Below are 19,394 nucleotides of genomic sequence, written 5' to 3' on the forward strand. Positions count from 1 at the left end.
TTTAGATCGGTGTTTGGTTTGGAACATGGGATGTGGGAGTCTCAGAAAGGTACAACAAAGCACCGAAGGTAGACCATTTGGGGCTGTGGCCCCCACAGGGAGGGCCTGGGGACCTGCCCAGAGTGCCTGCCCCCGGCCCTGCATGTCGCCCTTGCGACAGGAGACAGTTGCCTGGATGTGTGCAGACCGCAGCTCGGGTGGGGCCCCTGAGAGTCCTGAGCACCAGTGAGGGGAGCTCATGGGAGGGGGAGTCCTGGACGTCCTGGGTCTGCAGGGCCCGGCCCGAGCCAGGCCTCACATGGGCTAGGCTGTGCAAAGCAGCACCCGTTCCGGGGGCCGGGGTGCAGGAACCCCAGCAGGGCCTGGGGGTGGGAGCCGCGGGCTGTGCCCTGCAGACACAAGGCTGCCGCCCATCCCAGGGATGAAGTCCCGGTGGCCATTATGTCAGACCTCCCCCTCCACGCCCGTGTGGCCCTGACGACGGTCCTGGGTGTCCCTGGCCCAGTGGATGTGGCTCGTCGTCTGGAGCCCGGCAGGCAGTTTTTGGAACCATTCCTAGGAGAAACTTTGTGATCTGGGATCTGTGGCTTGGGCAGCCTTGTGAAGCCTTTGGATGCAAAGTGTCCACAGGTCTGTAGCCGACATCATGACAAGTGGTGTCTTTAACGGTTTAGTGTCCGTGCACTGCAGACTAGGGCGCCACCCAGCATTGTGCCGCCCTCGTCTTGATAGTGGGTACGGAGTCTTCGTTCTCCCGATGGAGGGCCGTCGCTGTCGGGGCATGGCCCTGCGCATATGTGTCCCTGCACGTGTGTGTTCCTGTGCGTGCGTGTGCGAGCATGCGTGCGTGTCCCTGCCCGTGTGTGCGAGCGCGTGCATGTCCCTGTGTGTGCGTGTGCAAGCACACGGGGCCAAGAGCTGGTCCTGCCTCCACTTCATGTCCATGTGTGAACAGTCCCCAGACTTCTTGAAAGCTTGCTGGCTTCGTGGAATTAAATAACTAAAACTTCAGGTCGCAACGACGATTTTGTTCGACGGTAGAAGTGGCAGCGTGCCGAGTCGTACAGAGTTGCGGCAGATCAGCCTTGTGTTACTGTTAAAGTTTTATAAGCCCTCTGAGTTGAGGGAAGGTCCATCCTTCCTGTGAGGCTCCGCCCAGCAGACTCCCTCCGCGTCCTGTTCTTGTCCTGTGTGTGGAGCTCTTTCGAGTCCTTAAAGGCATCCCTCGGGAATGGGATGGCGCCCTCTTCCCCAGGGCTGGTGCGTCCACTGCTTGCTCCAAGCCCTCGTGGGCCACTTGTGTTTCTTTTTTTCAAGGCTGATTGACTTGGGAGAGGGAGAGCGCAAGCAGGGAGAAAGGGGGGGGAGAGAATCTAGAGCAGACTCCCCACTGCGCGTGGAGCCCGACGTGGGGCTCGATCCCACGACCCTGGGATCGGGACCTGAACTGAAATCCAGAGTTGGACGCTCCCCCGACTGGCCCCCAGGCGCCCCTGGCTGCTTCTGTTGCTGATACGGATCCAGGCCCCTGGTACCGGGGTCTGCTCGGGGTGTGCTGGCCTTGATCAGGCCCAGAGGGGTGCCGGAAGGCAGGTGCCCCAGAGGCCGAAGGCACGGCAGGCTTTGGCTGACCTCTGGGCACAGTTGTCCTTTCTGGTGGCCAGATGTCCGCCAGGTTCTGGTCCTGAGCAAGCAAGACCTGGGGGAGGGACACAGGGGCCAACAGGAGGGAACCTGGGCCGGCGGGCTGGGGTGTCCACCGGTGTCCACAGGTTGGCATCAGGGGTGGAGGGAAGACAGACCTGGAGGGTGGAGGTGCGCCGTGCATCCCCTCCCCAGGTCTGAGGTCCCGGGAAGCTGTGGTCCCACCCAGGTCCTGTCTGGGGCTGGCCCTGCGGGGAGCCGTAGGTTGGCGTGTTCCTCAGACCCTGCCTTGCTGTTGCAGACGGCCAACGGAAACGTGGAGGCCAAGGTGGTGTGCTTCTACCGCAGGAGGGACATCTCCAGCACCCTCATCGCCCTGGCTGACAAGCACGCCAGTGAGTTTTGGCCTTTCCGGGGGGCGTCCCGCCCTGCGGCGGGCCCCACCTGCCCTGTGCCCTCCCCAGGATCGGCCCCCCACCTGCCTTGCTGCATGCTGGCTATAGGCTGAGGACACCCGGCCCGGTGTCGTTGCCCTGGGGCTTCTCTCTCGCATGGTTGATTTTGGGGAGCACTCCCTGGATGTTGCGGGGGTGGGGCCCTCTGCTGCTCCTGTTGACCTCACCAAAAGCCACTGCTGTTTGCGGCAGTGTGTTCAAAAACAAACTCCCATCTTTCTGCCGTTTGAACCTGAGTGTCAGAGCGTGGACGTGCAGGGACTCCCAGCAGCTTAGCACGAGCACCGGGATCCCCCTCCCAGTCTGGAGCCTGGCCTGTACCTGCTTCCACGCCCTGGGGTCCCACGCAGCCCCTCCAGCCAGCAGTGATGGGGGAGGAGTTCCAGAGCCCCCGTCCTCAGGGTGGGATCTGCCTGAGCCTGGGTGGGGGTTCTGGCCTCTGGGGGGGGGGGGGGGCGGCTCCCAGCAGGCGTGGAATGTGCCTGCCCCTGGTCCCCCAGGTGCTTGTCTACAGGGCCGTCCAGCCTGGGGACAGGTACTGTCCTCATGAGTTCATCAGGTATGTCTGGGCGGGTGCAGGCCCCACCTGGTCCTCTGGGCCCCAGGTCAAGGCAGGACTCAAGCCTGTGCCCCCAGCATGCTGGTGTGAGGGACTGGATACTCAGGCCATACCGGCCTTCTCCCTGGGTCCTGGAGGGGTTCGAGGCGGTCGGTCCAGGACTGGGTCTCCCAGAGCCTCAGGGATGAGGGGGCGAAGCACTGAGGTGCATTTAAGGGCCCTCACCAGGATTAGCACAGCTCAACTGGGCCCCAGGACAGGCCCCTGCACCACACAGGGGTGGATAGCAGAGCTGGTGCTTGGCTGGCCGTGCCTGGCCTCCCAGGTGATACCACTGGGCGTCTCTGTGCTCGTGGGGGCTGCCGGGGGTCTGGGCCTCGGTTCGTTTTATGCCCTCCTCTGGTTTCATGGGCCACTGTGTGCTTGTGATGCAGGTGGCCCTGGGTCTAGCCATAGATGTTGAAGCTGCCCACCCGGGGGAATCGTGAGAGGTGGGACACGGGGGTCACTGTTGACTTGGGGTGTTGGTGCTTAAGGACCTCCTCACCCGTGTCCACTGCCTGGCCCAGAGTGCCGCGGTCCTCACCCCCGGACCCATAGTGGCCCCGTGGCCGGGCTCTCCTGCTGTGGGGCACCGTGGAGGGCAGCTCCAGGAGGGCGCTGGGCTAGTGTTACGTGAAGGGAGCTGGTGGGGGGGCAGTGTTGCCGGATGGACCAGGTAGGAGCTGATGGGATGGGCGGTGGCCCCGAGGCCCCCCAAAGTGCTGCAGTGGGGTGCATGATGGGGTCCATCTCAGGGCAGGACCCTGCCTGCCCTTTCCTGGTGTCCCCGTGCTCTGTGAGGGCTTCTCTTGTCTTGTAGTGGTTTTCCCAGAAACCATGTTCCGTGGGGCCATCTTGGCCGGTGCAGCCAGGGTGAGACGGGTCTGCCCTTTTGCCCAGGCCCCAGCCCGGCGTCAGGGGCAGGTGTGAGGACACTCTGGGGCGCCTTCTTCTGGCCAGAGACCAGGAGGCCACTGCTCAGGGAGGCCTCTGGCCCAAACAGCCCATCAGCTGACCAGGGCTTCTTCTGGGTCTGGGGGCCCGGGAGACAGAAGCCCCCGCCCTCCACTGCCAGGCCTCCAGCCCCAGCATCGGCTAGATGCCCCCGGGCCACATGGGTGACTCGCAGCAGTGAAGCCTTCCTGGGATCCTCCAGCCACTCTGCTCAGCCCTGGCCCCTTGTGGCCACGGCCCCCTGCCCTGCCCTTGCACACACATGTGCATGCAGAGCTGTCCCGAGAGCAGGGCCCTCTGGCCCTGGGAGAGCGGCAGGCACAGCTGACAGGCCCTCCTTAGACGCCCCAGAGTGAGCTGTGGGGGGCTCTTGGGGTGTGTGTCAGAGCTAGGTGGGGTGGGAGCACAGAGCCCCCCACTCGGAGCCCAGGACACACTGGATCCCAGAGGCAGGTTTTCTGTGCCGCCCCTGACGTGACTCCCTGGGTTCCTGGAGGTCGAGCACCACACACACTGCAGCGTCCACCGGGCCTGAAGGAAGGCTTGAAGCGCTGGGGTGGGGGGAACAGAGCTGTGGGGGGCTCTCTCTGCCCGTCTCCTGGGGGTGCTGATGTCACCCAAGCCCTGCCCACTCCTCACCCCTGCTGGTGGTAGCTCTGATGGGTGGGGTCTCGGAGCCACGGTGCGCTTGTATCAGGCTGGGGAGCGGCCCAGGATGACGGTCTCTGGCCCGTTCCCAGCCAGCTGCCCAGGCCCGTGGTGCCGTCCCAGGACGGGCGTGAGCATCAGGTGGGCTGACTGGTGGGTGTCTGGACATGATGGTGTCCTCAGGCTGGGGGTGCAGGGTGCTTGTGGGGTCTGCAGGAGTGGGCAGGGAGGTGCAAGGCCAGCAGTGTGGACACTCGGCTCCAGTGGCCCACCCACCTGTGTCTGAGCCCCGGGGGGCCTGGGAACTCCCTTCAGTCACCACAGGGGGGCGGCAGAGGGCTGCGTGCGGGCTTAGGGCCCCGGGATAGAGACCCAGGGTTGCCCAGGTGCTGCCTAGGTGCCACAGCCCCGTGGGGTGGCTGACCTCTGCATGCCCCTGCCCTGGCATGGCTCCCCACGGCCCCCGCACGGCCCCGGACCTCCACTGTGCCTCCAGGGGCACCGCACCCCCAGTGCCGTGGGCTGGGCTGCCCTGCACCCCGACACGCACACGTGTGCAGACACACGCGCGTCCTGGGTGCTCCCAGTGGGCATCCTTGTCCCAGCCCTGGAGGTGTGGCCGAGGGCCCCGGGTCGGTGCGCTTGGGGTGGTAGACGCGCTGCTGACCTGACCTGGGCCCGCCCCTTGGACCCCGTGTCCACCCCACCCTCCCTGCTTCCTCTCCTCGGCCCGCGGGCGGTGCTGTTGCTAACCCGCCGTCTGGGCGCTGTCTGTCTGTTGTCTAGCCCTGTCAGTCTGCTATAAGACCGGACCGGGGACCGACAACGGCGAGGAAGGTGAGCCGCTCCCGTGGGGGCGTCCTTGTGTGCCGGCCGGGCGGGCGGCGGCGGCTGGCCTGCCCGCCCCATGGCCGCCGCTCTGTCCGTCTGTGCGGTGCGGGGGCAGTGGGCAGGCGGGCAGGGCCGGCGCCGCACAGCGGGCTCACAGGAACCCCCCGCCCGCCAGGAGAGTTGGAGGAGGAGCTGGAGAACCCCGAGATGGTGGACCTGCCCGAGAAGCTGAAGCACCAGCTGCGGCATCGGGAGCTGTTCCTGTCCCGGCAGCTGGAGTCGCTGCCTGCCACTCACATCAGGTACCCAGCGGCCCGGAGGGTGCCCGGGGGCCGCCCTGCCTCGCTGACGGCGCGCCCTCCTCTTGCAGAGGCAAGTGCAGTGTCACCCTGCTCAACGAGACGGAGTCCCTCAAGTCCTACCTGGAGCGGGAGGTGAGGCCAGCCGCAGAGGCCCTGGGGCCGTCCCCCAGCCCCGGCCTCCGTCCCTCAGGGCCCAGTCCCTCGCGGCTTGCAGCCACCCTGGGGCTAGGCGCTGGGTGCTTTGCTTGGCTTCCCGGGGTCGCGTCTGTATCTCTGGAGGACCGGCAGGGGCACGGCCTGGAGGGATCATGACAGGGACCCACGCTGGCTGCCACCTCGAACCCTCACTGTGCTGATCCAGAGCCATGTTGGCCAGGCAACAGGAAGGGTTTCTACTTCTGCAAAACCAGAAACATCCACGTTGTCAGGGGCTTGGGGCCATGGAACCAGCCTTCTTGTTTCACAGACGAGTGGGGACCTCGTGCACTTGTAGGATGCTACCCACCGAGGCCACCCCCCAGTGTGACAGCCAAAAATGTCTGCAAACAACGCACGTGTCCCAGGGGAGCAGCATGGCCTGGGCAGAGGCTGCACTGAGGTGGTGGAGAAACGGCCCCGGGGGAGGCCAGATGGGGTCTGGAGGGGCAGGGGCACACTAGCGACAAGAGGGACAGGTAAGGGGCGGGTGGCCCGAGGTGTGGCACCTGTGTTTGTAGGCACAGCCCCCTCCCACCGTGCAGAGCCTGGTGCATTGCAGGGGGACGTGGTGCGGCCGTGCGCAGGCCTGACTCAGAGTCGGGGGCCCGGGAAGCCGCCAGGAGGGGACAAGCCCACAGTCAGTCCCGCAGAGCAGGCAGGGAGATGTTTGGAGAAGGCGCTGGACGCCGGTGGGCTGGAGGGAGCATGGTGGGGGTGCTGCCTGCTGTTCCAAGGGTCCCCGTGGTGGGGGGGCTCACGGGACACAGTGCAGAGACTGAGCACGGTGGCCCGCTGCGACACGTAATGGTGTAACGGCAGCACGTGTGTGTCCCGAGGGTGAGGGCCTGGCTCTTCCCACCAGTGTCCGCTCACCTGCTTAGGAAGCACATTGTTCTCACAAGTGAGAAAACAGGCCGCCGAGCCGTGGTGAAGATGCCGTGAATCGTGTCCGCGCCTGGCCTCCAGGGGGCCAAGGACACAGGGTCACGGCAGCATCCAGGGGTGAGCAGGAGGCCCAGGCGCCCTAACCCCAAATGTGCGCCGGCCCGGCCTCCGCTTGTGGCCTAGGTCAGCAGTCTTGTCGTTGGGAAACAAGCCAGCCAGCGTGACGCAGTTTCTGAGAAACACAGCTGAACGTCAGGACACAAGCAGCTGGGGTCAGAAGGGCTGGCAGCCCTGGGCGTCCGGTCCGGAACGTTCTGCGGCCCCGCATGTGCGTGTCCTGGGGTGACCGCACGTGAGCAGCGCTGTGGCATTTGTGTCGCTGACTGGACACTCTCCGGTCTTCAGTCCCACGGTCCTGTGCGGCGGCCGCGCAGTGGGCTCCCCGTGTCCGGGGCGGGCTCCAGGCAAGGCCTCGGGGCGCCCTGCTGACGTGGTCTCGTGTGCTGTCTTTCAGGATTTCTTCTTCTATTCTCTAGTCTACGACCCCCAGCAGAAGACCCTGCTGGCTGATAAGGGAGAGATCCGCGTGGGAAACCGGTACCAGGCGGACATCACTGACCTGCTGAAGGAAGGTAGGGTACAGGGCGGCAGCCAGTGAGCAGGGTGAGCAGGGTGAGGTTCCTTTGGGAGGCTCTTTTAAGCTTTTTCTCTGAAAAAACTTCTTTGAATGAATCTGCCCGTGTCACCGACTTCTGCCAGTGGGCGGTGCCGTCGGTGACCCAGCACAGCCCACAGTGAGCGGAGGGTCCGCGCATCCTGTGTCGGCAGCAGGTAGAGGTGGAGGCCTGGCACGGCTGGTGGGCGGGACGCGGCTGTCAGTGGCTGGTCCCTGAGAAACGAGATGGCGCAGGGGTGCCGGGCTTGGGGCGTTCACGGCCAGGTGTTGCCCGTGGCCATCTGTCTGCTGGGGAACTGCCCTGCCGGTCTCCCCGGCTCCAGCCCGTCCCCCATCGCCCCTCCTGCCCTTGCTTCTCTCTCTGCTGAACAGTCGTCGGTCATGACGTAGGACCCGCAGCTAACCACGCGGCCAGTCAGCCGTGATGATCTTTTTGGGGGTTCTCATCACTTGAGCTGCTCCTACAGAGCTGGCCCAGCCCCCATCCGCGTTGCGTTGTCTGCTGCTCTCAGCACGCCCAGTGTTGCACCCCTGCTCCAGACCCAGCCAGGGTCTCCGGGCCCCGCGGCCGGCCCCCTGCGCTGTTGGGCCGGCCAGACAAGGTCCCGGGTCTCCTTTCCGACGTCTGCCATTCTCTGTTTTTCTCTGCGGACACGTTCTGAGTGTGGATGGTCCCTTCCCGTGGCCTCCTGTTTCCTCCACGCATGTGATGTCCCATTTTTCTGAGGCTGGTTTAGTTTTTTTAAAAACGTCTGGCGTCGGCTTAGGAGTGTTACTTTCTTTTATGCACGTGTGCCCCCCCCCCAACGTACGTACCCACATGACCCCATGTGTACACATGTGCGCTCGCACGCCAGCTTCCTCTCTTTGGTGGTTGGTTTTTGTCGGGGGGGGTCCTGCCAGTTGGAGGTCGGGGCAGGGGAGCCAGGAAGCATACAGGTTCCGAACCTCTGTCCTTCCCTCTCTGGCTGAGGGTGATGGTTCTGGTGACAACAGAGTGGCTTGAATGTCAGAGGCTCTCGGTTTTCTGGGCAGGGACCTGGGTGCTGAGCTGTGAGGGCTGCCTCGGGGGTGCGGGGCCCAGACCTGGGTCAAGTGAGCTCCTCGGTGCCGCAGCGAGGGGGTCTCCACACGCACTGGAGCCCAGGACCCTCCCAGGGAATGAAATTGCTAAGAGGTTTAGCTTAGGGTGGCCCCCAGACTCTCGATGCCAGGAGGCATTGGACCCCAGTTGCGGGGGGGGGGGTCTCAGCGCACAGTCCCCCCAGGAAGGACAGCACCTACGACACTGGGAACACCCCACCCATACTCAACCTGCACCTCGTACGGCCCCCAAAACCCCAGCCTCCATCTGGGCCATCCACGTCTGGATCCTCGGCCCCGGATCTGTCACGCACCCCTGCGGTGGGCGGCCTTCGTGCCGTGACCCCAGATGGGTCCGCAAGGCCTGACCTTCCCTGAGGCGAGGGAGTACGTGTTTCCCCAGCAACTCTGAGCCCAGCTTGAGCCACCTGCTCATGCAGGCCCCACGGTGGGCTAGCTGGGCACTGACGTGGGTGGGACACGGCCGTGAGGGTCCCTGTCTTTGGTCTGGAGTTCGCTGCCCCCGCCAGCAAGGGGCGCTGAGTGGGTTGCCAGCACATGCACAGCCTGCGAGCCTGAGCTGGTTGTGGCCGTGGCCAGGGACGGTTGTGGGGTGTCCTGCTCACGCGGGGCTGGCCACGCAGGGGCGCGAACCCTCCCCAGCGTCTTCTGCAGTGTCTGGGCTGTTCTCTGCCAGTTAGCGTCCTTCCCCAGAAGCCGTTGTGCCTGCCGGATGGTGGGGCCCTGCCCCAACTCGTGTCTGCAGGGTGAAGGGGGTACATGGAAACATGGCCTGCCTGGCGCTGTGAGTGCACTGTGTCTGGCACTGTAGCAGACACCCGCGCTGGACGCGGTCATGTCGGCGTCCCGTGTCCTGGTCGACGGGCACACTGTTGCCACGGCTGCAGGACCTCTGTGCTGTCTCCGGATCCGGGAGCTTGATCGGCAAAGCCAAAGCGAGCCTCCTCCGTCCCTGTCGTCACAACTGGCTGCTTCGGCCTGCAGCATGTGCCGCACGGGGCTCACCCGGCCCCACCCTGTCAGGCGGGCTGACAGGGCAGCCGCGGGGCGCTGTGTTTGCCGAGGAGAAAATGCGCTGTGTGCCGAGCAGGCCTGGAAGTGTGCGTGCACACCGACGGCAGCCTCACCTCCCGGGCTCGCCAGGGAGGCAGATGTGTGGCCCTCAGGCCCATCCCCCAGGGCCCCGGAAGCAGGCAGACCCTCGGCTCTAAAAGGCCTTGCTGCAAGCCGCGGGGGTCTTCGGGTCTTGTTGGTGTCACTGTTCTGTTGCTTGCAGGTGAGGAGGACGGCCGAGACCAGTCCAGACTGGAGACCAAGGTGTGGGAGGCACACAACCCGCTCATAGACAAGCAGATCGACCAGTTCCTGGTGGTGGCCCGGTGAGTTCTGGGCACCGGGGTACTGCCCGGACCCTGGGCCTGGGCGCTAAATGGCTGCCCCGCCCTGCCCGTTCCTGGACATGGACACTGCTTGTGGGAGCCTGGGGGCGGCTCCGGCTTTGAGAGGTGGGGCCTGTGTACCTACCCGCGTCCCCGTGGGGCCGCTGCCTGCAGAGGCGAGCAGCCGGGCACAGATCGGGCTGTTCCCGGGACCCCGGGACTGGGCAGAGATGCGTGTCTATCTTCGGATGAGCTGTGGGCTGTGGCAGACTTGGGGCGGGGGGAGGGTGGCGGAGGCGTGGCTGAGAAGGAAGGACCCGGGGCCTTGGGGCCGTGAGGGAGGCAGTGCTCCAAGGAAGACACCACCCCCACCCCCTCCCCCCGTGGAGCCCTGGGGCAGGGCCAGTGGGAGGGGAGTCCCTGTGAGGGTGCAGGGAGCTTCCCTGCTCCTCAGCTGGACCCTGAGCCTTCACTATGGAGGGGGTGCCCTACCAGGATCTCGGGAAGCTGAGCCGCAGGCGGTGGCTGCCACGCTCTGTCCCTGGGGCCTCCCGGCCCACTGTGTCCTACGGTCTTGGTGTGCTGTGGGTTGGGCTGGGATGCCTTTGTGCGTCGGGCTCCAGTGGTCAGAGTCTCCCCGCCACCCCCAGCTCCGTGGGCACCTTTGCGCGAGCCCTGGACTGTAGCAGCTCCGTCCGGCAGCCCAGCCTGCACATGAGCGCTGCAGCCGCCTCCCGGGACATCACCTTGGTGAGTGGGCCACATGCTGGGCCATCTGCACAGGACCCTCACCTGCCCGGGGCCTGCCGTGCCCGGGCTGCCCCATCCCTGCCCCGTCCAGAGCACATGTGCCCCTCGGGTCGCCGCATGAGCCAGGGCAGGTGGGGACGAGATGGCAGCAAGGAAGCAGGTCGACCGTCTGTTGCTGGCCTCGTGTGGCTGGGACACGTCCACCCCCTGCCCTCCGGGAGAGCCCAGCAGGCTCGTCCCAGGAGCCAGCCCACCTGCACCCCTGCGGACCCCCAGCTGCCTCCCGGACTGTCCCATCTCCTCTCGGGTGGGTGAGCCTGGGTGACCCCCGTGTGTCCCGCTGCAGTTCCACGCCATGGACACACTGCACAAGAGCGTGTACGACGTCGCCAAAGCCATCTCGGCGCTGGTGCCGCAGGGCGGGCCCGTGCTCTGCAGGGACGAGATGGAGGAGTGGTCGGCCTCCGAGGCCAGCCTTTTTGAGGAGGCCCTGGAGAAGTATGGGAAAGACTTCACAGACATTCAGCAGGACTTCGTGAGTGCCCCAGGGCGGGCGCTGGACCCCTCCCCAGAGCCACTGTGCGCGGCGCCCCTGCATCTGTTTGCGGCTCCCAGCAGGCCCCGGGCTAAGAGCTGCTCCTGCCGCCAGGTCAGGGGTCAGCGCCGGGCACCACCGGGGTCCTCCTGGCTTGTTGCAGTTAATTGGTTCTGTTCAAGCCGCTGAGCCTCTCCTCACACGTCCTCGTTTTGTGTTGCCCGTGGGATTTGCAGCTCAGGCAGGGCCCGTGCCCTCACGCACCCCTCCCGCCCCTGTGCTCCGCTCAGCCACACAAGTGCTCAGCTGAGGGCAGCGCCGCCGCCTCCACAGCGAACCCCGCGGGGAGCGCGTCTGTCAGGTGGCAGGGCCGCCAGGAGCCCCTGGGCGGGGCCGGGACACGGCGGGCAGGCCAGTGTCCAATTAGGAGTATCACAGGTCACAGGCGGGATCCTGATAAGCCTCCAGAAGGCAGAAGGGACCCGCCAAAGGTAGAGAGGCCCACGGAGGGCAGAGCGGGGAGCCCCTGTCCTCACTCACCCCGAGTCTGAGGTGGAGTCACTTGCTGACATCCCAGACACAGTGAGCCAGACCTTCCCCAAAAAGAGTGACAGCCAGAAGATGGGGCCGCAGGTAACGGCCAGACACACACGGAGGCCGCGGGGCGGGGACCCCACTGTGAGCATGCGGCCGCCTCGGCGGCAGGTCGGGTGGACTGAGTATAGACGGGGTTTGAATCCTGGACGCGATGAGGCAGGCTTCAGGGTTCCGTCCACACCACAGCTGCTTCCTCTGTGTTCAGAGGACACTGGTTCTGTAGGCGGAGCAGGAAGGGCTGGGAGGCCGGGGAAAGCGGCGCGACAGGGACCTTGCCGACCTCAGGCGGAGCTCCGCCGGGCGGGGCCGGGAGGAGGGATCGGGGCGCCGCTGCCACAGGGGAGGTCTCCTTGCTCGGGGAGGGCCCCCCCCACGACGCGCGGCCCCCTCCCACGACGCGCGGCCCCCTCTTGTGCAGCTCCCCTGGAAGTCCCTCACCAGCATCATTGAGTACTACTACATGTGGAAGACCACCGACAGATACGTGCAGCAGGTGAGCGCCCAGCCGCGCCCCTGCGCCCGCCGGGCAGCCCTTCCCCCGCCCAGGCCCTTGACTCTGTTTCCCATTTCCAGAAACGCTTGAAAGCAGCTGAAGCGGAGAGCAAGTTAAAGCAAGTGTATATTCCCAACTAGTAAGTGCGGCCCCGGCGTGCGCCCCTGGTGTGTCCTCGCCGCCCTGGGGACCGCGGGCTGGGCGGGTGGGCAGTGGCCCCCGGCTAGTACGGGTGTCAGGACTCAAGCCCACGCGACCCTGCCCGCGCTTCCACGCGGAGCCAAACACAGCTCGAGCCAGCCAGAGCTGGGGTGTAGACCGGGCTCGAAGTTCGCTGCAGCCGACGTCCAGGACTGCAGGGGAGGCTGCCCACCCCCCCACCTCGCGTGGGTGGGGGCTGCCAGTGCCCAACAGCCTCGCTTCCCTGGGAGCTGTACACCAGCGGCGTGGCGCTCCCGTGACGCCCTCCCTCTCTCCCTTACCCTAAGTAACAAGCCAAATCCGAACCAGATCAGCGTCAATAACGTCAAGGCAGGCGTGGTGAATGGCGCGGGGGCGCCAGGCCAGAGCCCTGGGGCCGGCCGAGCCTGCGAGAGCTGTTACAGTAAGTGCCCGCCGCCCGGCATCGGGGCCCCCGCAGCACTGGGCGCCCTGCACCGTCCCGGGGTCGTGGCGGGCGGGGGCCACTCCCTCCCCGGGAAACCCTCCTGGCGGGTCTGCGGGGTGCCTGGGCCCGCGGCGGGGCGGCTCAGTGGGTGGGCGGGCAACACTGTGTAATGCTCTCTGCCGTCACTGGTTCTGCTTAAGGACCCGTCTATTTCCAACTTTGTTGTCCGTAGCCGCCCAGTCTTACCAGTGGTATTCTTGGGGTCCCCCTAACATGCAGTGTCGCCTCTGCGCATCTTGCTGGACATATTGGAAGAAATATGGTGGCTTGAAAATGCCAACCCGGTTAGATGGAGAGAGGCCAGGACCAAACCGCAGTAACATGGTAAGTGGGCACCCCTCCCCACCCCCACGCATGGCCAGGCGCCCGGCCCATGGTCATGGCGCTGTGTTGGGGCGGCGCGCCCCCTTCCGCAGAGCCCCCACGGCATCCCAGCCCGGAGCAGCGGGAGTCCCAAGTTTGCAATGAAGACGAGACAGGCCTTCTACCTGCACACCACCAAGCTCACGCGCATCGCCCGGCGCCTGTGCCGAGAGATCTTGCGCCCGTGGCACGCTGCCCGCCACCCCTACATGCCTATCAACAGTGCGGCCATCAAGGCTGAGTGTGAGTGTCGTCCCCCCGCCCCCGGCCCCGGGCTCTGTCGCTGCAGGGGGGGCTCACCTGTGGGGGGGGGCAGGGAACATCGGGAGTCCTGGCCCCGGGCCCCCCTTACGTGTGGGGCCCCCACAGGCACGGCCCGGCTGCCCGAAGCCTCCCAGAGCCCGCTGGTGCTGAAGCAGGCCGTGCGGAAGCCCCTGGAAGCTGTGCTCCGGTATCTCGGTGAGCCCGCCCCACCCCAGCACAGTGTGGGTGATGTGTGGGTGATGTGTGCGCAGGCGCCCGCGAGGGAGGGAGCCAGCCCCCATGCTGCTGCTGCCTGGCGGGAGCGCCCCCACAGCCCCAACCGCTGCCCAGGCCCCTGGCCTGCCTCTGTGGTACCTTGCTCTGCACCAGGCCTGGAGGGGCCCTTGGGGCCTGAGCTGCCGTGGTCCCTGTCCCCCCACCCCACATCCTGCTGCAGCCCATGGTGGGAGGAGCCCTGGGGGAGGCCCCAGGATTTGGGTTGGATGCATCCAGGACAGGCGTCCACTGCAGGCACCTGCAGGATGGTTCTTCACCCCCAACCCCAAAGGAAGGTCCACTGCTGCCTGAGCGGCTCACACACCTGGTCAGCAGCTCACAGGGCTGGGGGTGAAGGGGGCCCTCGGCCAGCACTTGGCTCAGCTTTACCACTGCTCAGCCAGCCATTGGCAGCTAGGGCAGGAGGGAGCAGGGCGGCCACTTCGCTGGGCTCAGGGCAGGATAGTGAGCCAGTCCCTCCCAGCATGGAGGTGGCTGACCTTCTGTGAAGGACATTCCAGAACCATGAGCTAAGTGTGTTCTGTGTGGACACAAGTGGATTTGGCGTCATCGGATGTCTAGGCTCTGGATCGTGGGACTGGGCCTTGCCCCATCCTGAGAGCCACCAGAGTCTGGGGAGCCTTGGCAGGTAGAGGCCTGAGCCTGCCGTGGCCCAGCCCTTCGTGGGGCGTGTCCTTGACTGGACCGGCCTGGCTCTTAACTCATCGTCTGGCCAGCGGCCAGCCCCCTGCCATCAACGCCGGTGGCCCGGACCTGGACACCTCTGATGGGCCTGCTTGTTTATGGGGCTGTGTCTGGCGGGCGCTCAGTCGCCTGTGGGGCCCGGCCCTACGTGGCTCTTCCCTGCTCCCAGGACACGCTGAGGGGCAGGACTGGTTGTGTTCTGCCCCAGTGGGCCCCGTGGTCGTCCTCCGTCACGGTGGGGCCTGGGGGGCGGCTGTTGCCATTTGCTTCCCACAAAGCGTGTCCCCCCCCCCCCCCGTGCTGCTCCCAACAGAGACCCATCCCCGTCCCCCCAAGCCTGACCCCGTGAAGAGCGTGTCCGGCGTGCTCGGCGGCCTGACCCCTGCCAAGTCGGCCCCTGTCATCAACAACGGCTCCCCCACCATCCTGGGCAAGAGGAGCTACGAACAGCACAACGGGGTGGACGGTGAGTCTCTGCTGGGGCGGCCAGGTGGGGCCTCCACGCTCGGCCGGTGCGGCCTGCTGGCCCCGGGGTGCCCAGCCCCGTCCCTGCCTCGCCCATGCCTGCTGACCGTGTTCTCTCTCCTCTCTCTCCCGCCGCCGGGCGCTGGCAGGCAACATGAAGAAGCGCCTCTTGATGCCCAGTAGGGGTAAGGCCTGGGGTGGCCGCTGGTGAGGGTGCCGTGCGAGCCCCCGTGCGGTGCCTCTGCGTGCTGTGTTCTTGCGTGCATGGTGCACGGCGGGCGGCTCCGGGCACGCCCATGGGGCAGTCCACGCGGGCCGGGCCGCACCCCGCTCCCCACGCGCCCCCCATTCCCGTGTCACCGGGCAGAGGGCCTAGTGCTGCCTCACAGGCCCCCAAATGCTGTGTCCTCCCCTGGGGCCTCTGGCTCATGGGCTGTCCCCTCCTCCCCGGCCCGGTGCCCGGTCAGTGGACTGTCCTCGCTCGGGTAGCCCTGGCGCCCCCGCCTGCCTGTACTCTCCGCCACCGCGCTGTGATCGCCCGCATGCCATCAGCCTCTGCTCCCGGGGCCGCCGTGCTGTGCCTATGGCCCTCCTGTGCGCCCTGCCCGGTGGGGGGGCTTCGGGGCCCCCGCCCCCCCGGGGGGGGGGGGGGGGGGGGGGGGGGGGAGGGCAGATAGGACCGAGTGGTGGGTGTGGTCGGCACGGCCTGGGGAGATATTCAAGGCCCAGGTAAATGTGCAGGCCTCGGCCCCGCAGGGGTGGGGTCCCAGGGGAAGGGACTGAGAGGCTGGCCGAGGGGGCACGGGAAGCGGGTGGGAACCTGCCACCGTCAAGTGCCCAGGCTGTCAGCGTGTCAGGAGCTGGACTCTTGATTGTCCAGACCCATCCACAGTGGCCCCCCCACAATGGATGCGAGGGGCGTCCGTGGGCTCTGAGGCTGCTCCAGAATGAGGTGCTGAGGGAGGGGTGGCCGTGGTGGCAGAGAGGGGCCTGTGGGTCCCAGAAGCTCCGGCTCCCCAGGGTCAGCCTGCGGCAGAATCCGTGCAGAAGGGAGGCGGAGGGGAAGCAGGCCGGAGGGAAGGAAGGGGGAAATGCACTCAGAGCCCCTGGTGATGGGAGGCTCAGGGTCATGTGTGGGCACCCTGACACCGTGGGCCAGCGAGCATGGATGTGCCCAGAGTCCCCTGCCCCTGAGGGGGTGTGTGCCAGGCCCAGGGACCTGCGAGATGGCAGTGGGCAGCGGCCGTCCAGCCTGGCCCAGCCCCTGGATGCTGCCCGGGCCCCGCCCACCCTTCTGGCAGCTACCCCCACAGCCCTCCAGCCAGGGCCTGCCACCGAGCCCTGCGTCAGCACCAGGGGCTGGCCCGCTCGCCTGCCCTCTGCTGCAGACGCCCCGGGAACCACCGGGTCATGTCCCATGGAAGTGGAAGCCAGTGCTAGTCAGCCGCCGTCTCTGGGCTTGGGGCTTGTTTTGTAAAAAGCTGGTAGCCAGTGTGGTGGATAAGGTTAATTTACTCGTATTCTTCGGTTTTCCACATCGGTATGCTTCCGTGTCTACTTGAGCTGCAGTATGCGGGCCCCAAGGGCGTCATTGGTGGGCGCACCCCCAGGAGCACTGCGATGGCCACAGCTGGCCCCCCTGAGACAGCACAGGGCCTCCTGGGGCAGTGCCAGACTGCGGGGCACCCTTGGGGCCTTAACCCACTAACCCAGCCCAGCCAGGCACGTCCGCTCCGCACCCACCTTCCTCGGCCCGTGGCAGTGCACGTGCTAACCAACACTAACCGTGTGTTTTCTCTCCTCTGCACCGGTTGCTCTGATAGGCACTTACCTGGGTAAGTAGCACCGGGCCTGGGGGCTGCAGGCCAGGTGTGGCAGCCCCTCCCTTCGCCCTGCCCAGGGCCCCCTCCCCCAGCCAGCAGGGGGTTTCCCGGGGGGGGGGGGGCTGGCTAGCTGCTTGAGAGACAGCCCTCGGCCAAGAAGCGTATTTGGGAAGAGCTAGTTCTGGAAGGTCTCTGGCAGGACAGGTTCGCATGCTCACACACGGGTGTTTTCCTGTGCTCGTGTGCACGCTCCCACACGCGTGCGCTCACTGCTGCAGGCAGAGCCGGGGAGGCAGTGATGGCCCTGGGGTCACCTGGCTGGGTTCTGGGGGCATGTGGACCACGACCCTAGGACGGTGCCTTCTCAGTTGGAGGCACTGGCAGACACCTGCAGCTCCAGACCCCCAGCCCGTAGGGTGGCAGCGTCTGCTCTGGCCTCTTCTAGGTGCTTCCATCCGCTCCTCCAGGGCAGCTAGCCCTGGGGTCAGTGAGGGGTGCTTGGAGCCCCTTGGGAAGAAGCCCAGTGCGGCCTGGCCTCCCAGGGTCTGTGCAGTGCTGCCTGAGGAGGGGCCGCCTTGCAGAGGGGGTTCTGGTAGCACGGTGTTTACAGCAGGGCTCGGCGTTGCTCAGCTACTGTGTAAACCAGGCTTCATCTGTGTCAGCCTAGTTGGGCGGGCGGCCTGCGTGCCAGGGAGCGGGCTGTCAGACCCGAGCCTCCTGGCCTTCTGTCTCGAGCCCGAGACGGTGCCCCTCCTACTGGCCAGGCCAGAGGTGGTCCTCAGAGCCCCCAGCAGCTGTGGGCTCACCTGGGGGCTGCTTGGGCTGGGCCGGGGCCGGGGAGGGCCGAGGGACCCGTGTCCTCCAGGCGCCCCCTGGGTACAGGCTGTGGCTCCAGGTCTCCCGCCCTTTGGCTGCCGGGCCTCACGTTCCGTTCTTCCTCTTGTCAGGTTTGGCGAACCACGGACAGACCAGGCACATGGTAAGAGGGCGAGCTGGTGACGGGACGGGGCCTAGTAGGACCCCTACCCCTGCACATGTGGGCACACGACGTTTGCTCGCACACCGCTCCCTTGGCAGTCTGGGAGGTGGCCCAGATGGCCAGGCCCGCGTGCCTCCTGCCGGGTGTCGGGGGCAGCGTGCAGTCCCCGCGGTGTCCCCCTCACACCTCCCCCTGCCGCAGGGACCAAGCCGAAACCTCCTGCTCAACGGGAAGTCCTACCCCACCAAAGTGCGCCTGATCCGGGGGGGCTCCCTGCCCCCCGTCAAGCGGCGGAGGATGAACTGGATCGACGCCCCTGATGATGTGTTTTACATGGCCACCGAGGAAACCAGGTGGGGGTCTCCCCGAGGCCGCGGGTGAGCAGGGGGGTGGCCGCCGCACCTTTGTCACTTGGGGGCGTCGCTCTGTCCACAGGAAGATCCGCAAGCTGCTATCGTCCTCGGAGACCAAGCGCGCTGCCCGCAGGCCCTACAAGCCCATCGCCCTGCGTCAGAGCCAGGCCCTGCCGCTGCGGCCGCCCCCACCGGCCCCCGTCAACGATGAGCCCATCGTCATCGAGGACTAGGCGCCCCGCTGCCCCGCGAGGCCACCGCAACCACAGCCCGCCCCCTGCCCGCCGCCCGCCGCCGCCCGGTTTTGGTAGTACCCCCTCTCGCCCCCACTGCAGAGAAACTGCTCCTTCGGGACACCTCGGGAAGAAGTACCGTTTAGCTGCTTCCCAGAATGCCGAGGACTCGTTTTTAGCTTTGTGTTTACTTTTTGGCCGGAGCGGAGCTGAGGAGCTGCCCTGCGCGCCTGCACCGCGCTGCGGGCCTCGCGGGCCGGCCGGAGGTTTTGTTGTGTTCTGTTGAAGGTGCCATTTTAAATTTTATTTTTATTACTTTTTTTGTAGATGAACTTAAGCTCTGTAACTTACATCTGGAATGTTAGGATCGGCACGGCCAGCGGCTGGCCGAGCTGCCTGGTGGGGTTGGCCCCTGGTCTTTTCAAGTAATTTTCATATTAAAAAAAACAAAGGAAAAAAAACTCATAAAAAGAAAAAACCAACTAGCCCTTCCCGTGTTTTCTGTCCCCCGTCCCTCCCCTTGCCTGGGGCTTCAGGCCATCTCGGGCCCGCCAGTGCGCCAGGCCAGGGGCAAAGCCCCCGTGAGCACCGGGGGACCCTCGGCTCTCCTGGCCTCCAGGCTGGGCTGGGGTTTCTGTCGTCCCTCTGCCTCTGTCCCACACACCTGCCTCGTGCAGGGTCTGGCCCCAGGACGCCCTCTCTCCCACCAAGGTCGGGAGAGGGCCCGCCAGAGCTCAGGGCCCTCCCACAGTGGAGCTGAGACCCCTTGTGTCTGGCTGAGACGGGGGTGGGTGGCCCAGACGTGGCCTGGGACCCAGACTGGCAGGTGCGTGGCTCCTCTGGCTCAGCGTGGCTTCCCTCCCACCGGGGCAGCCAACACAGCTGGGTCAGGCCAGCCCACCACCCTGCTCCTGGCACAGCCCTGCCCCAGCTGTCCGAGGATTTCTGCCCAGAGCCGTAGGGCCAACCCCCAGCAGGTGTGGAGTTTCCAGAGTGAGGATTTGCTCAGATTTCAGCAAGTACGTTGTTCTCAGAAATTCTACCTCTGGCCATCCCTCTGCACCCACCCTTGCAAGCCGGAGCCATCTGGCCAGTGGAGAGAGGTGTCTGGGGGGGACACCCCCCGGTCTGTGCCATCCCAGCAGAGGGGCGAGCTGGGCCCTCCCTGCGGGGGGCTCCCTCCTCCTGTCTCCGTGAGCTCTGCCTCCTGCCCCCCAGCCCTGCCGTGATGTGTT

The 19,394-nt window shown here is 66.1% G+C and overlaps 1 protein-coding gene across 3 annotated transcripts; it reads left to right on the forward strand.

Moving 5' to 3' along the window:
* Positions 1-1,974: 1,974 nt before the first annotated feature.
* MTA1 (metastasis associated 1) lies at positions 1,975-18,641 on the forward strand. Of its 3 annotated transcripts, none has more exons than XM_073895974.1 (19): positions 1,975-2,039; positions 5,089-5,139; positions 5,309-5,435; positions 5,504-5,567; positions 7,033-7,150; positions 9,575-9,677; positions 10,328-10,427; positions 10,774-10,962; positions 11,978-12,052; positions 12,133-12,191; positions 12,541-12,656; positions 12,892-13,043; positions 13,136-13,325; positions 13,452-13,541; positions 14,620-14,772; positions 14,921-14,968; positions 17,542-17,573; positions 17,775-17,926; positions 18,009-18,641. In XM_073895974.1, exons 3-19 carry the CDS (start codon positions 5,341-5,343, stop codon positions 18,157-18,159), a joined length of 1,887 nt encoding a protein of 628 aa, XP_073752075.1. In that variant the 5' UTR covers positions 1,975-2,039; positions 5,089-5,139; positions 5,309-5,340; the 3' UTR covers positions 18,160-18,641. The 3 variants fall into 3 exon arrangements, with proteins under 3 accessions (XP_073752075.1, XP_073752076.1, XP_073752077.1); XM_073895975.1 differs by having other exon boundaries at positions 14,921-14,956; XM_073895976.1 differs by lacking the exon at positions 14,921-14,968.
* Positions 18,642-19,394: the final 753 nt, after the last annotated feature.

This window comes from Callorhinus ursinus, unplaced genomic scaffold (assembly GCF_003265705.2).
Source record: "Callorhinus ursinus isolate GAN/ISIS: 27379988/994484 unplaced genomic scaffold, GSC_fseal_2.0 scaffold8, whole genome shotgun sequence".
Taxonomy (NCBI): domain Eukaryota; kingdom Metazoa; phylum Chordata; class Mammalia; order Carnivora; family Otariidae; genus Callorhinus; species Callorhinus ursinus.